We start from the raw sequence: 16,092 nt of genomic DNA, 5'->3' as shown, positions 1-16,092 counted from the left end.
AAGAACAGAGAGAACAATGGATGGTGCCTCAGAGAAATGCAGGAAACCACTAAGCACACCAATTTATGTGTAACGGGAATAGTGGAAGAAAAGCAGAGAAAGGAGCAGAAAAAATTATTCAAAGAAAGAATGGCTGAAAACTTCCTAAATTTATTAAAAACCAATAACCTATACATCAAGGGAGCTCAACAAATTGCTCAAAGGAGCAATACAAAGATATCCACAGACAGACACATCATAGCAGGAATGCTAAAAGTCAAAGGCAAGAGAAAAACCTTGAAAACAGCAAGAGAAAAATGACTCATCAATTACAAGAGAAAACTCATAAAGTTAACAGCTGACTTATCAGCAGAAACAATGAAAGTCAGACAGTGGTGGGATAATATATTCAAAATGCTGAAAGGGGGAAAAACGTGTCAACATTCAGCAGTTATCTTTCAAAAATGAAAACAAAATAAAGACATTCCCAGATAAACAAAAGCTGAGAGGACTTCATTGCTGGAAAACAGGCTTACAATAAATATTAAAGGAAGTTCTTCAAACTAAAAGCAGGTGACCCCAAACAGTAATTCAAATTAACATATACAAAAAAAGAGCACTTTTGAGTCTTCTTCTATTTTACCTAATTACAAAAGATAGTATTAATGCATATTTCTTCTCCTTCTCACATCTGATTTAAAAAGCACTGGTATGAAACAATACATATATGATGTATTTTTGGATCTGTAACATATACAAATGTGATATATGTGCCAATACTAGCACAAAAGAAGCAAGTGAAAGTAAAGCTCTATTGGGCTGAGGATATGATTACAGATGGTAATGTAAACCCACAGGAACAAATGAAGAGAAGCACAAAGGATAAACAAAATGGGTAATATAAAAAAAAAGTTCTATGTCTAGAAATGTTGAGTATCCCTTATCTGAAATGCTTAGGACCAGATGTGTTTTCAATTTGAGATTTTTTGAATTTTGCAATATACGCATTCTACTTACCAGCTGAGCATCCCAAATCCAAAAATCCAAAATCCAAAATGCTCCACGGAGCATTTCCTTTGAGTGTCAAGTCAGTGCTCAAAAAGTCTCAAATTTTGGAGCATTTTGGATTCTGGATTTTCATGTTTGGATGCTCAACCTGTACTTGCTCTCCTTTCTTCTTTCAGCTTCTTTGAAAGCCAATTATATATAGTAGTAACGTTAGCAATGTATTGTTGGTTTGTAACATTTATAGAGGTTACTAAGGAGGTGACTCAAAAAAGTATACAGAAAAACATCACTAAGGAAATTAAGATGCTACATTAGAAAATACTCACTTAAGGCAAAAGAAAGCAATAATCACAAACTACAGAAACAAAAAGACATGAGACTCACAAAGAGGGGAAAAAAAAAAGCAGACATAAAGCAGACATAAATCCGACCATACCAATAACAACATTAAACGTGAATGGACTAAACAGAAGAACAGACAGAGATAGTGAGACTGTTTTTTAAAAAGATCTAACTATTTGCTATCTACAGAAGCTACACTTTAAATTCAGAGATACGAAAATCGAAAGAAAAAACATATATACTGCAAACAGCAACCACAAGAAAGCTGGAGTGACTATATACTAATATCAGACAAAACAAACTGAAACAAAATATTACTAGCTATTAAGAGGGGCATTTTATAATGATAAGCCATAAGGAAGACAAAACAACAAATATAAACAGAATGCACCTAATAACAATGCATAAAAATATATGAAGTAATAACTGACAGAAATGAAGGGAGAAACAGATAATTCAACAATAACAGTTTGAGACGTCAATGCCCCATTTTCAATGATGGACATAACAACAAGCCACAAGACCAAGAAAGCAATAGAGGACTTTTACACTATAAACCAATTAGACCTAACAGTATAGAACACTCCACCCAACAACAGAAGAATGTACATTTATTTCAAGTGCTCACAGAACATTCTCCAGGATAAACTACATGCTAGCGAGGTCATAAAATAAACTTGAACAAATTTCCAAAGACTGAAAAAATACAAAGTACATTCTCAAGCCACAATGGAATGAAATAAGAAACTAATAAGAAAGAAATTGGAAAGCTAGCTAATATGTGAAAATTAAACAATACACTACTAAATAATCAACGAGTCAAAGAAGAAATCAATATGGAAATTGGAAAACATTTTGAGAAGAATGGACAGGAAGATACAATATACCAAAACTTATCAGATAAGATAAAGCAATACCTAGAGAGAATTGTGAAGGGTAAATGTCTGTATACATTTTTTTAAATCTCAAATAGCCTAACCTTCTACCTTAAGCTACTGGAAAAAGAAGAGTAAACTACATCTGACGCAAGCAGACAGAAGGAATTATTAGAGATTAGAGGTGAAATTAATGAGATCAAGGATAGCAAATCAATGAAACCAAAAGGTAGTTCTCCAAAAAGATCAATAAAATTAACAAATCTTTAGCTAAAGTGACTGAGAAAAAAAGAGAAAGGACACAAATCACTAGAACTGGAAATAAAATAGGGGATATTACTAGTAATCTCACAAAAATAAAAAGAATTATAAAGGAACACTATGAACAACTGTATAGCAATAAATTACATAACTTAGACAAAATAGGAAAATTTCTAGAAAGACACAAACTACTGAAACTGACTCAAGAAGACAATCTGAATTATTAATTCCAACTAGTAATCCAAAAAATACTCACAAAGAAAAGTCCAAGCCCAGAAGATTTCACTACTGAACATCACCAAGCACTTTACAATTGGTTGTAAAGAATTAATAGCAATTCTTTACAAACTCTTTCACAAAGTAGAAGAGGAGGAAACACTTTCCAATTCCTTCTATGAAGCCAGTGTCTCAAAACCACCAAAGACATCACAAGAAAAGAAAATGACAGATCAATCTGTTATAAAGATGGGTGCAAAAAAACAAAATACTAAACAAAATATTATTAACCAAATCCAACAATATATAAAAATAATTAGGCCAGGCGCAGTGGCTCATGCCTGTAATCCCAGCACTTTGGGAGGCCAAGGCAGGCGGATCACTTCAGGTCAGGAGTTTGAGACCAGCCTGGAGAAACCCCATCTCTACTAAAAATACAAAATTAGCCAGGCATGGTGGCTCATGCCTGTAATCCCAGCTACTCAGGAGGCTGAGGCAGGACAATTGCTTGAATCTGGCAGATGGAGGTTGCGGTGAGCCGAGATTGTGCCATTGCACTCCAGCCTGGGCAACAGGAGTGAAACTCCATCTCAAAAACAAACAAACAAACAAAAAAAATTATATGCCATAACCAAGTTTAGCCCAGGAATGAAAGGATGGTTTAACATCCAAAAGTCAATTAATGTAATAAAACATATCAGCAGAACAAAAAACAAAAATGATACTAGCAACTCAATAAAGAATACGCATTTGATAAATCCAACATCTGTTATGATCAAAACACTCAATAGACTAGAAAAAGAAGAGAACTTCCTCAAACTGATTAAGGTCATCAATGAAAAACCCATATCTAACATCATACTTACTGGGGAGAGCCTGGATGCTTTCCCCCTAAGATCAGGAATAAGACAAAGATTTCTGCTCTTGCCACTTCTATTTAATGTTATATGGGATGTTCTAGCCCAGGCAAGAGAAAGAAGCAGTATCCAGATTGGAAAAGAAGTAAATCTATCTCTACAGATGATGTGATCTTGCATATAGAAAATGCTAATGAATCCACTAACAGAACTTAAAAAAAGAATTCAGCAAGGTTGCAGGGTACAAGAATCAACTGTATTTCTCTACACACTTGCAATGAACAATCAAAAAGAAAATTTTAAAAATTCCATTTATAATAGCATCAAAAAGAATAAAATAAAGATGTGCCCAACTTACACCTTGAAAACTGTGAAACACTGTTAAATTAAAGATCTAAATAATTGAAAATATATCTTATACTCATGGATTAGAAGACTTAACATTGTTAAGATGGCACTACTCCCCAAATTGATCTAACCGACCTACAGATTCAATGCAAACTCCATTAGAATCCAAGCTGACTTCATTGTAGAAATTGACAAGCTAATTCTCTAATTCATATGGAATTGCCAAGACAATATCAAAAAAGAACAATAAAGAAGGACTCAGACTTCCTGACTTTTAAAACGTGCTAAAACTCAAAAGTAATCAAGTCAATATGGCACTGGCATAAGGACAGACTTAGCAATCAATGGGGAAAAAAATGAAGAATCCAGAAATAACCATGCTGACTTTACCAAAAGTGCCATGGCCATTCAGAGGGGAAAGAACAGTCTTTCTAAAATGATGAAGGAACAAATGTACATCTACACACAAAAGAATGAAGTTGGATCCTTACACCTCACACCAAATACAAAAATTAACTCAAAATGAATGAAACACCTAATACAAGAACTAAAACTATAAAACTCTGAGAAGAAGCCATAGGGGTAAATGTTCATGACCTTGAATTGGGCATTGGATACTCAAATATGACAACAAATACACAAGCAACTAAAGGAAAAAATAGATAATTTGACTTTGCCAAAATTTCAAGTTTTTGCACTTCAAAAGACACCATCAAGAAACTGATGAGAGGAAATATTTGCAAACCATTTATCTGACAAAGACTTATATCTAGAACACAGACTTCTTATAATTATGTAATAATTATATTATTAAATATATTATATAAAAAAGACAAATAATTTTAAAATGGCCAAAGAATCTGAGTAGCCATTCTGCTGACAAAATATACAAATGGCCAATAAACACATGAAAAGATGCTCACCATAATTAGTCATCTAGAAACAAAAATCAAAATCACAATGAGACCCCACTTCATCCCTACTGTAATGGCTACTATTTAAAAAAGGTTAAAAGTCAGTGTTGCCAAGGATGTGGAGAAAATGGGACAGTCATTTACTGCTTGTGGGATTGTAAAATGGTGCAACCATGCTAAAAAACAGTCTGGCTATTCTTCAAATGGTGAAACATAGGGTTATGACTTATATGGCCAGCAACTCCACTCCTAGGCTATAAATCCCCCCAAAATAAAAATATGTCACACAAAAGTTTGTACACAAATGTTTAATGCAGCACAATTCATAACAGCCAAAATGTGGAAACAATCTCAGTAATGAATGGAGTAACAGAATGTGGAATATGCATGCGGTAGAATATTATTCAGTTACAAAAAAAGGAATGAAGTACTAATACGCGCTACAACTGTTGAATCTTTAAAATGTGGTAAGTGAAAGAAGCCAGTCATAAGATTACATATTATATAATTCCATTTCTGTGTAACTTCCAGAACAGACAAATCTATAGAAATCAAAAGAAGATCAGTAGTTGCTTAGGGCTTGGGGTAGGATTGCTGGGGAGCTGGAGGGAGGAATGGTGATAGCTAAAAGATAGTTTCTTTTTGAGGTGAACTTCTAAAACTGTCAGAAGAGGCAAAGGGTTGACAGGTTACCTATTAGTACTATGCTGTCTTATCCAGTAACACAGAACTATCTACCATACTTAATCTTTCTCACCAAGACAAGTAGTATCACTTTAATTTGCTAATTTCCTTCCACTATACTGACAATGTCACTAAGATTGTCGGTCATTCTTTCCACTCTTCTCAACACTTCTAGAAATTCCTGGTATCTTGGAATTAACATCTCATGTTCACAGTTAGTTCTTGTTACCAATAAATTGGAAATCTGTCAGGCAGAAATTCCTAAAGGTATTAATCATCTCTTCTATTTGCTCTAATCTGTCCACAGACTATGGAAAACTTTAATAACCACTTGATCAAACTCAAAACTCAGATTTGAATGAAAGATTGAAATTCATTAAAGAAGGTGAATATAAACCCTGACTTTAACCAGGAAAACATTTCTATTCAAAACCAAACTCCAAGTTCTAAGCTTTTGGTGAAGTATTTCCTAAGTTCTAAGAAATGAAGACATTTGAGAATATTTCTTTGAATCACAGCATTATAATCTAAATATAACCCAAAGACAAAACTGAATACCACTTAAATGCCAACCAACAGGAGTTTGGTTAAATACATCAGGGCATGTTCAATGAATGGAATATCACGCAGCTATCAAAAAGAATGAACTGGCTCTAAATGTGATGAGCAAAGAGTAGTAAACTCCCATTTGGTTTTTAAAAAATATATACATACAAGGTTATGATAGATATAGGAGGCAGACAAGGGAGGGTCCCAGAGAATCTCTAATCTGCTCCACAAGTGTTTACATCAAATGCTTTTGTGCAGATGAGGGAACTTACCCAAGGCCTTGTCTGGGCATGCCCCCAGTGGACTAGGGGACCACCTGTGCACTGGGAGAGTGGGGTGTAGCCACCAGGAATGTGTGTCTTGTGCAGGGGGAAGAAGCCTGGGCTCTTCAGCTTGTGCATGTGGTGGCCTGGTATTTGATCTGTGAGGTGGGAGCCCGTTGGCGGAACCCCTTTTTTGCTGAGAGCTTTTTTTAAATAACTTCTACTCTCCTCACCTTTCAACGTGTCTGCATGGCTAATTTTTTCCTAGTCATACAACAAGATTTTAGCTGAGCTAAGGAGCAAAAATCCTGCATCAGTTATATGTAGCAATAGTATTGACTCTGGACAGGGAAGATGCCTGAAAGACAGGGATAGGAGGCAAATTTTTCCCTATAACATTCTTGAGTAACTTTTGAATTTCCCATGTTTCTACATATCTGAATTTTATAAATGTACAAGTTATTACTTATTCAAAAAGTTTATTCTTAAATGTATATACTGTTATATTAACAAACCTTCTTTAAAATTCTCACTCTACATCAAAATTCTAAGGTACTAGTAAGAAGGTATCATGACTTAAATTTCTGTAAATTGCTTCATATATATACTGTAGGCAATCTAAAAGTGAAACTCACCATAAATCTATAAATGAGACTTTTAAAACTTAGTAGTATAAAATGAGACATTGCATTATTGCAAGGTTAATGAAATGATCGAGGTGAGTCTGTGCAACAAACCAGCTAGGAATTCTGCATGGTCCCAGTGTAAGATAAAAATCCATCCAGGTCCCAAATGCAGTTTGACAGGGGCAGCTTCCATTCTGACTTTTGTTCAAACTCAGCCAATCACAAATGGATATTCCAAATTCACTGCATCAAAAGGCCCATTTCTGTGGAGTTTTAATGTAGTTATTGATTCTTTTGTTCTGGGAATATTATCTCAATAGAGTGATATAAAACTACTTAAATTATTTATTACTTAATTATATGTATGTTATGCCAGTATTTTATATTCACTTTATATAATTGTTTCCAAATAACTCCATGGCAATGTGACATCAGAGAGGCTTGTATGTCATTCACTTTCCATTCTGCTTAAAAAAAAAATAGTGTCAATAAATTTAAGAATTTTCTGTTTTATAATTTTCAAATATGTTTGTTCTCAAAGAAAACTGAAGGCTTCAAATGCCATTTGATATAAAATGCAAGTATTTGCCTGAAGTAACTCTCATAATTTGAAAATATATTCTCAGGACTTAAGGATTAAGAACAGCAGGCATGGCCAGGCGCGGTGGCCCAAGCCTGTAATCCCAGCACTTTGGGAGGCCGAGACGGGAGGATCACGAGGTCAGGAGATCGAGACCATCCTGGCTAACACGGTGAAACCCCGTCTCTACTAAAAAAAATACAGAAACCCCGGGCGAGGTGGCGGGTGCCTGTAGTCCCAGCTCCTCGGGAGGCTGAGGCAGGAGAATGGCGTAAACCCGGGAGGCAGAGCTTGCAGTGAGCTGAGATCCAGTCACTGCACTCCAGTCCGGGCGACAGAGCGAGACTCCACCTCAAAAAAAAAAAAAAAAAAAAAAAAGAACAGCAGGCATTTGATTATGAGTCTTTTCTCTCCCTCTATTTTCTTCAACTCCCCAAAATATAAAAATCAACAAGGAAAACAAAGCTACACAGGACTTAGATCTTCAGCATACAAGGAAACAAAAAACATTGCAACTTTCAAATTACCTCTAAGTAGAGATAAAAAGAAAAAATTTCAACAGATTACCTGTAGTCTTCCAGCTGCTATAAGCTTATAAGGATGAAAAGTAAATAAAAGGAGTCTTATTAAGACTACACACCAAAAGTAGAGAGTAACAGAGGAAATGGAGGAAGTACAGCCAAAATTACTCCCAGAAAACAAAAGTGCAACAATAATGCTAAAATATTATACAGGACTTGGTAGTCCATAGCCCTGGCTACAGGAAGAAGTTTGAAAATGGGAGGAACCAGAAATGGCTGCCTTGGAGAAGCAAGATGTGCACATGTGTGCACATGTAAAAGCATGTGGACTCCTTGCAGACAAGCCAGTAAAGAGAAAGAATAAAGTAATAAAGAGAAACCAAAGACCCGACAGAAATGAAAGAGAAACAAGACATGCCAACTCTTCCTTCATTAAAAACACCACCATTTATAAACAAATAGTATAGCAGAGGGTAGAAGTGTCAGGAAAGAACACTCTCAAAATAGGAGCCTTTTCCAAGTAACCAATAGGACTAGAAAAAGGCAGACCAGATCTGTAAACAAAACAACTACAAAAGTCAGAAAATGCCAATAAAAACATTACTACTGGTGAAAAGTCTCAACCCTAAAACCAACCATGATCCTGAAGAAAGCTGTAACACAACATGAATTAAATACAGTCAAGCAAGCAATCAGGGATATGAAAAAATACCTTGAATCAGAAATACAAACAAACAAAAACCAACAACAAGAAATGAAACAAGAGCTGACTAAACTGAGGAAAGAAACAGAACCAAAAAAAGGCACATAAAAAGTAAAGGCTATGTTATAAACTACCCAAAGGAGAATACAAAATAGATTCAAATTAAAACTTAATAAAGGGCATTGAAAAAACAAAACAAAAATAATCAAGAGAATGAAAATTAAGAAGTCAGAGAAAAAGGGTCAGAGAAAAAGTGACTGAAATGGAAAACTAGCAAAGAAAGTCAAACATATGTATAATCAATATCCCTGAGGATGAAAACGGAAACAATGAAAAAAAAAAAAAAACCAACACAACCCTAATATTTAACACTACAATCCAAAAAAACTACAGAAATAAAAGGAGACCTGAATCTACAAATAGAAAGGGTCCACTGGGTACTGAAGCAAAATAACCCAGGCCTATCAACTCTAAGTTGCAAAAGTATTAGACTTCAGCAATCAAGAAAAAAAATCCTCAAGGCCTCCAGGCAAAAAAAGAAAATTAGTCTACTAAGAAAATTAAACAGGTATCATATTTCTTTAAAATAGTGTATAAAATCGAAGTAACAGTGGAAACAGCATTTTCAAGAAACTTAAAGAAATTAATGACCAAAAGGTATATCCACTCAAGCTGTCCTTCAAGTATCATAGCCACAGAAAACCAGGGAATATATATTCCTGATGTGCCTTTCCTGAGGAACCTACCAAAGGATGATCCTCATTTAAGCAAAGAATAACTTGTGAAACTTTAAAAAAGAACTGACATTGAGTATTTAATCTCCTTAATTGTAGACAAAGACTAAAAAAATGGTGAGTCATGGGTTAAAAAGCAAAAATGTACTTTGTTTTTCAAATAGAAGGGCATATCCATATATAGTAAATACCATATATAGAAACCAAATGGAAAGCATTTCAAATGCTTGAATATTTATTATATTTTTCATTATACTGCTCATGTTATAGCATCTAAAATAGGAGAAAGCTACTTGTTGAAAAAAATCATTATGAAATATTCATAAAACAAAATAAGACAAATGCATTAAACTTAATATGGTTAATCACATATAGAACTTAGTGGGATGGAGAAAATAGGTTTTGGAGAGTAATACTTTCAAGGTTGTCATCAAATGATTTAACTGAAGTAAAAGAAATTTTTTTAAAGCTCAAGAAAAAGTTTATGATTCACATTTAAGGCAGGAGGTTATTATACAGGCAGGTCAAAATAGCAGATAAAATACATTTAAGAATATGATTTCATATAAATTTACTATTTCAATCATGCTGTCTCCTGGCCTATATTAAAATAACTCTATATTCACAAACTGAAATGGGGATTAGGGATCAAATGATCACTGATATCAAAATAATAGGCAGCCACAATAGTATTTACTACACTAAATTGTTCAGCATAATCTCACTTAATCCTTATAACACATTTATGAAGATGAATAATTTTATTACTCTCATTTTATGGCTGAGGACATTGGGCACTGAAAATTATCTAACTTATACAAAGACATGGAAATATAAGTAGTAGAATCAGGATGGAAATCTAGATCAGGATGGAAATCTAGACTTCATGGTTCATGCTCTTATATCAGTATGCTATGTTGCATGGACTTTGTAATAAAATCTCATTTAACTACAGTAATTTAGTCTCATAAATTTTAAATAAACCATATCTCTTCTTATATTTCTTTCTTTCTTTTTTTTTTGAGACAAAGTCTCACTCCATCACCCAGGCTGGAGTGCAGTGGCACAATCTCGGCTCACTGCAATCTGTAATCTCTGCCTCCCTGCTTCAAGCAATTCTTGTGCTTTCGTCTCCCGAGTAGCTGGGATTACATGCATGTGCCACCACACCCGGCTAATTTTTGTATTTTTAGTAGAGACAGGATTTCAACATGTTGGTCGGGTTGGTCTTGAATTCCTGACCTCAAGTGATCCACCCGCCTCAGCCTCACAAAGTGCTGGGATTACAGGTGTGAGCCACACGCCCAGCCCAATCTTAACAGTTCTTTGCTTACTTTATTATAATGAGTTTGTCCCTTCCTTAAAATCATACAGTTAGTGACTACCTATGGAGGTAGCCCAGTCTTTTAGATAAAAGTTCAAACCATTTTAAAAGGCATGAAAAGACCAAATTATCTCTCCAGCTACCCTGTTGCCCTTATCATTCTGCCCCTAGACCTACTGCCTGTTCTACTCCACAATTAAACCTTAAATTCCAGTCATACTAAAAAACCGGCAGCCTCGTAATGAGGCAGACACGGCCCTTTCTCATTTCTAAGCCCACCAATATGATGGTCATTCTGCAGGGCAACTCCCCTCTTCTGTCTTCCCTCAACTTGACTTGGAATTATTTTCTTCTTATCAACCTCAAAGACCACTTTAGGTATGGTCTCTCTGGGGAAGCCTTTGTAAGCACCTATCAACTTCATCTTGTCTGTATTTCTTCTGCATTTTACTTGATCATTTAATTTGTCATGCTGTTATATAATTGTCTGTTATTATCTGTCTCAAATGTCCCAGCATAATATCTAGCAACTAGAATTTGTAAAAGGCTGACTGACGGGAGAAAAAAAAGTATAATGTGGCTATTTGAAAAAAAATTATTTATATTTATAGAGTTGAGTCCAACTATGTAAATATCAATAATGTAATGAACAATTATGAGTTTTAATACCTATTTTTGTTATTCAACTTGACTTCTGATGGCAAAAAGTTATTTCTTCTAATTTGTAGATGATGCATTAGTGTAAGAAGTCCCAGAATAATATTAACTACATTATTTTAAATGAATTGAATATTATTTTTCTTATTACAAATATAGTTTTGTTTTTTCATAGAAGAGTACGCTGATCAGAAAAGGAATAAACTGAGTAAACTGGTGAGATATCTTGACAAAGGTCTGTCACTGGTTACCATGAAAAACATCTAAGCTATAGTACTGGTCATCAGCCAAACAACTGATCTGTATTACATCACTAAGAAACATAGTTCATTATATTTTTCCCTCTTTGATGTTACTGTCAAAGATTAGAATTTAAGCCTAACATCTTAGTTTATTGTACCTGCTTTTTAATTTATGAATATGGCTAAATGTTACCAAAATATATCTTCTGCAGCTTGGACCACCTTCTGAAGTGAGTAATGAGCTCTGTTAATCTAGAAATACTTGCTTATTTTTAACTTATTTCTCTGAATATAAGGAATGTCCCTCTCCCACTCTAAAAATTGAAAAATAAGCCCATGTTTACTTTATCCATACAATTCACCATGCCTACATAATAATTATTTTAAGGTTACTTCTTTCCAGATCTGCACAGGACTTAAATATTTTAGATGAGATGAACTACATTCAAATCCACCCAGCATTAAGTAACCAAGCAAATGATACTATTTGTGTGGTGAAAAATTAAAAGATCAACAGAAGTTTAAAATATATGTGAACCAGCAGAATTTTAAATTCTACTTCTAAAAATCAAATAGTAACTAACTTTATAAAAGACATAATTATAGAAAGACAAGACAATAAGATAATGCTTTATCAATCCTTTCCCCCGATAATTCTGACAAGATTTAAGAATACTATAATACAAAATGTCAAAATAAACCATTTTAAATCCTAATGACCACTTTTCCTGAAACTCATTAAAAATTCTGAAATAAAAATTAAAAGATCAAGCTGTCTCTAGAAACATAAAAAAGCATAATGTAAGAGGAAATTTAATCAGATGTTCTAATAAAACTTTATAGTCTTAAAATAAAAATTTTAAAAACTCCTTAAACATACAAAACATGTCTTTCAAAGATCTGATGTCACAATATAAAGATTTTCACAAAACTGCATGACTAACCCATATTTTTTCTTAATAAATTTACAGTTATATTTACCTTCAGATCCCATGATGAAGTGATGGATATCAGGGCCTGTTGACATACGAGGTCCTTGACAGCTTTTTTCTATTATACCTCTAGGTGTTACCATTTTTATATGAACCACCTGTTTAATACAATACACGATGTAAATTCTAGACATCTGTTAGTGAATGTGTGTCTATGTACAGACATTCATATATATTTGTGTAAAACCTACTTTTAAAGTATTGGGTTAATAAATTGTGATGTTTTTAAGAATTCTAGTATCTTTTAGTAATTTTTAGACTAAAGTTAAATTTGTATATAACCTTAAAAGAGGGAAAAACCATTCTAAGATTGTACATCTCTTGATTTAGATTGTTTTAGGGATATTCATTATCTTAAGAACAATAGAATAACACATTTATTTAAACCAAATTTAGAGTTATCCATATGGCACAGAACTAAAGGACTCAAAAACTAAGCAATAATCATAATCTTGATGAAGCATATTATTCATGTCAGGCATGAATACTAGACAATTAGAATTCTAAGAAAAAAAAATTATTCTTGCTTTATCCCCACCTTCAATCCCACTTAGTAGAAAACAATGAAAATAATTAAATATTAACTAAGATCAGGTCAAAACTGGGATGAAGCAGCAGAAGCAATGACTGAGTTTTAAGAGAAGGAAAGAGATGTGTGACTCATCATACAAATGAGAAAGGAAGTATACTGGGGAAGGAGGATCACTCTAAAAATAGTTCCTGAGATCGGAATCAGAAGTGGTTAGGTAAAAATCCAATATATTTTTAGAATGAATTTTGGACAGATAAATAACAACAGTCTATTTATTATTGAAAGAAATGAGCAGAGAACATCAATAAGTAATTCACAAAAAACAAAATAAAAATTGCCAACGAGGACCCTTTAAAAGTTTACATTCACTAGCAATTAACAAAATACAAAAACATAAATAAAACGTCCAGTAAAATACAAAGATTCTCATAGTGTTAGTGAGAATGTCAATTGGTATAAAATTTTTATAGGGCAATTTGGCTGTAAGAATCCAAAGTCTAAAATGGATAAACTTCTTCATCCAACAAATCAACTAAAGGAGCTTACCCAAAGAAAATGATTACAGATGTATACCAAAGAAATTACTAAAAAGATTATTTTCCCTTTATTTTCTGTAATTTTGAAATCAAGAATAATTTAAATGTTCATTAAGAGGGAATTGCCGGGCGCGGTGGCTCAAGCCTGTAATCCCAGCACTTTGGGAGGCCGAGACGGGCGGATCACGAGGTCAGGAGATCGAGACCATCCTGGCTAACACGGTGAAACCCCGTCTCTACTAAAAATACAAAAAACTAGCCGGGTGAGGTGGCGGGCGCCTGTAGTCCCAGCTACTCGGGAGGCTGAGGCAGGAGAATGGCGTAAACCCTGGAGGCGGAGCTTGCAGTGAGCTGAGATCCGGCCGCAGCACTCCAGCCCGGGCAACAGAGCAAGACTCCGTCTCAAAAAAAAAAAGAGGGAATTAAATAAACCATGCATTCTCAATAAAAGAATTATATAACTCTTTAAAAATGATGGTGCAAACCTGTTCATTTACATGTTAATATATTGATAACATAAAGAGCAGATTAAACACATATGGTCCTCTTTTTTATATTAAAAACTAGATATATTTATGTGCTTATTGTATGCCTAGAAACAGTTCTAGAAGTGATAGCACCAGCAGCCCATCTGGAGTGGCTGCTGCAAAGACATTGGCTGCAGTAGGAGTGGCATGATCAGGGCTGTGCACTTCATAGAGTCAACAGGAGCCGGAAACAGGTCGAAGCCCCACCCCCTTCCTAGTTGGCAGAGCAAAAGCCTCACACTCCTGAGTGCAGCTGCGGCAGCGCAGCTGTGGCAGCCCAGCTGTGGCTCTGGACCCAGGCATCCCTGTGCTCTTGGGGGCCAGGAGCACACAGGAATCCCACCCTCCTGGACATAGCTGCAGCCACCCAGCTGTGGCTGCAGACCCAGGCATCACTAGACTCTTGGGGGCCTGGGAATCCCCGGGCCCCTGCAGGCTCAGAAGTGCCTGCTTCCACTGCCTGGCTTCTCTCCATTCTGGCACCTGCTCCAATCTTGGAGAAAAACTGAGGCCGAGCCTGGACGCTGCTGCAATCCAGCCGGGTGTGTGCATGCTCAGGGCAGTGCTGACATGCCAGCCCCCTGTTGCCTCAGCCGCCTCCGGACTTTGGGCACCAATGAGGCACAGAAGGGAGGATAAGTGGGGGTTGCAGGCAGCTTGGCACTGGCCTGCAGGAGGCCCTCAGCACGAACAGCCTGAGCATCTGGGAACCATAAACAGCTGTAGGAGGCAGACAGGCTCCTGGGCGGAAATGGGCGGTCCCTGGTGAAACCCCATCTTCAAGCCAGGGAGGGCCTGATGCCTGGGGGCTGCGCTGCCAGTTCCATGGACCAGAGTGGGAACTTATGATGGTTATTCCAGGACTGCCCATAACCATCCATGGGCCCATCAGCACACACTTCCTCCTCTCTGAACCCCATAAAAACCCAGGACTCAGCCAGAATTGGGCAGATGTCAGATGACCTGTCTGAAGAAAGGAGCTACCCACTGTGGATCTCCTCTCTGCTGAGAGCTGACACTCATCAGGACGCCCTGCCGACAGAGAGGAGCTACCCACTGTGTGTCTCCTCTCTCCTGAGGGCTAAGCACTCATCAGGATGCCCTGCCTGTGGAAAGGAACTACCCACTGTGGGTTCTCTGCTGAGAGCTGGATGCTTGTCAAGATGGCCTACCTGTGAAAGGAGCTACCCAGTACGGGTCTCCTCTGAGCTGTTTTGTCACTCAATAAAGCACCCCTTCACCTTGCTCACCCCCACTTGTCTACATACTTCATTCTTCCTGGATGTGGGACAAAAACGCACAACTTGCCAAATGGCGGAGTTGAAAGAACTGTAACAGAAACAGGGCTGAAACACACCCTTTGTTTGCCCCATGGGGGGCAATGGGAGGGAAAGACAGGAGAGAAGGAGAGAAGAGCTGTGGCCCTTTAAGGAGCCCAGACCTAGGAGCTCCCTGAGCCAGGGCTATGACACACTCTCTGGGGCTCTGTAGTCTCTGGCATCTCCAAGCTTCCAGGCACCACCACATTCCCTGGTGCCAGCAACGAAAGCTGCCTGCAGTATGCCTGGTCCAGATGCAGCCTTGCAGGGAGCCAATGCCTGAAGCTGCCCGTCCTGCCACAGCTGGCGTCCCTGGCTATGTGCTGTGGCCAGACTCCACACTCACTCATTCACACACTCCTCACTGCTCTGTGCCTGGCTCGCCGTTGGCAAGCATGGGATCCAGACCAGTAGCATGAGCCAAGCACAGCCTGCCAGGCTGAGTGGGCTGAAAAAGCCCAGTGGGCCCAAGCAAAACTTGGGCAAAGGTGCCGCCAGCCAGA

General features: G+C 36.7%; 1 protein-coding gene across 1 annotated transcript in view; it reads right to left on the bottom strand.

The window, feature by feature from the left end:
- The window catches only part of AGPS (alkylglycerone phosphate synthase), a 155,927-nt gene that overhangs the window by 65,140 nt on the left and 74,695 nt on the right, over positions 1-16,092 (bottom strand). The window contains exon 10 of the mRNA XM_023212321.2: positions 12,665-12,773. Within this exon, the coding sequence (XP_023068089.1) occupies positions 12,665-12,773 (109 nt within the window). The remainder of the gene's footprint in view (positions 1-12,664; positions 12,774-16,092) is intronic.

The sequence above is a fragment of the Piliocolobus tephrosceles genome, chromosome 11 (genome assembly GCF_002776525.5).
Source record: "Piliocolobus tephrosceles isolate RC106 chromosome 11, ASM277652v3, whole genome shotgun sequence".
Classification (NCBI taxonomy): Eukaryota; Metazoa; Chordata; class Mammalia; order Primates; family Cercopithecidae; genus Piliocolobus; species Piliocolobus tephrosceles.
The sequence above is the reverse complement of the archived record's forward strand: the minus strand, read 5'-3'. Positions and strand labels throughout refer to the sequence as shown.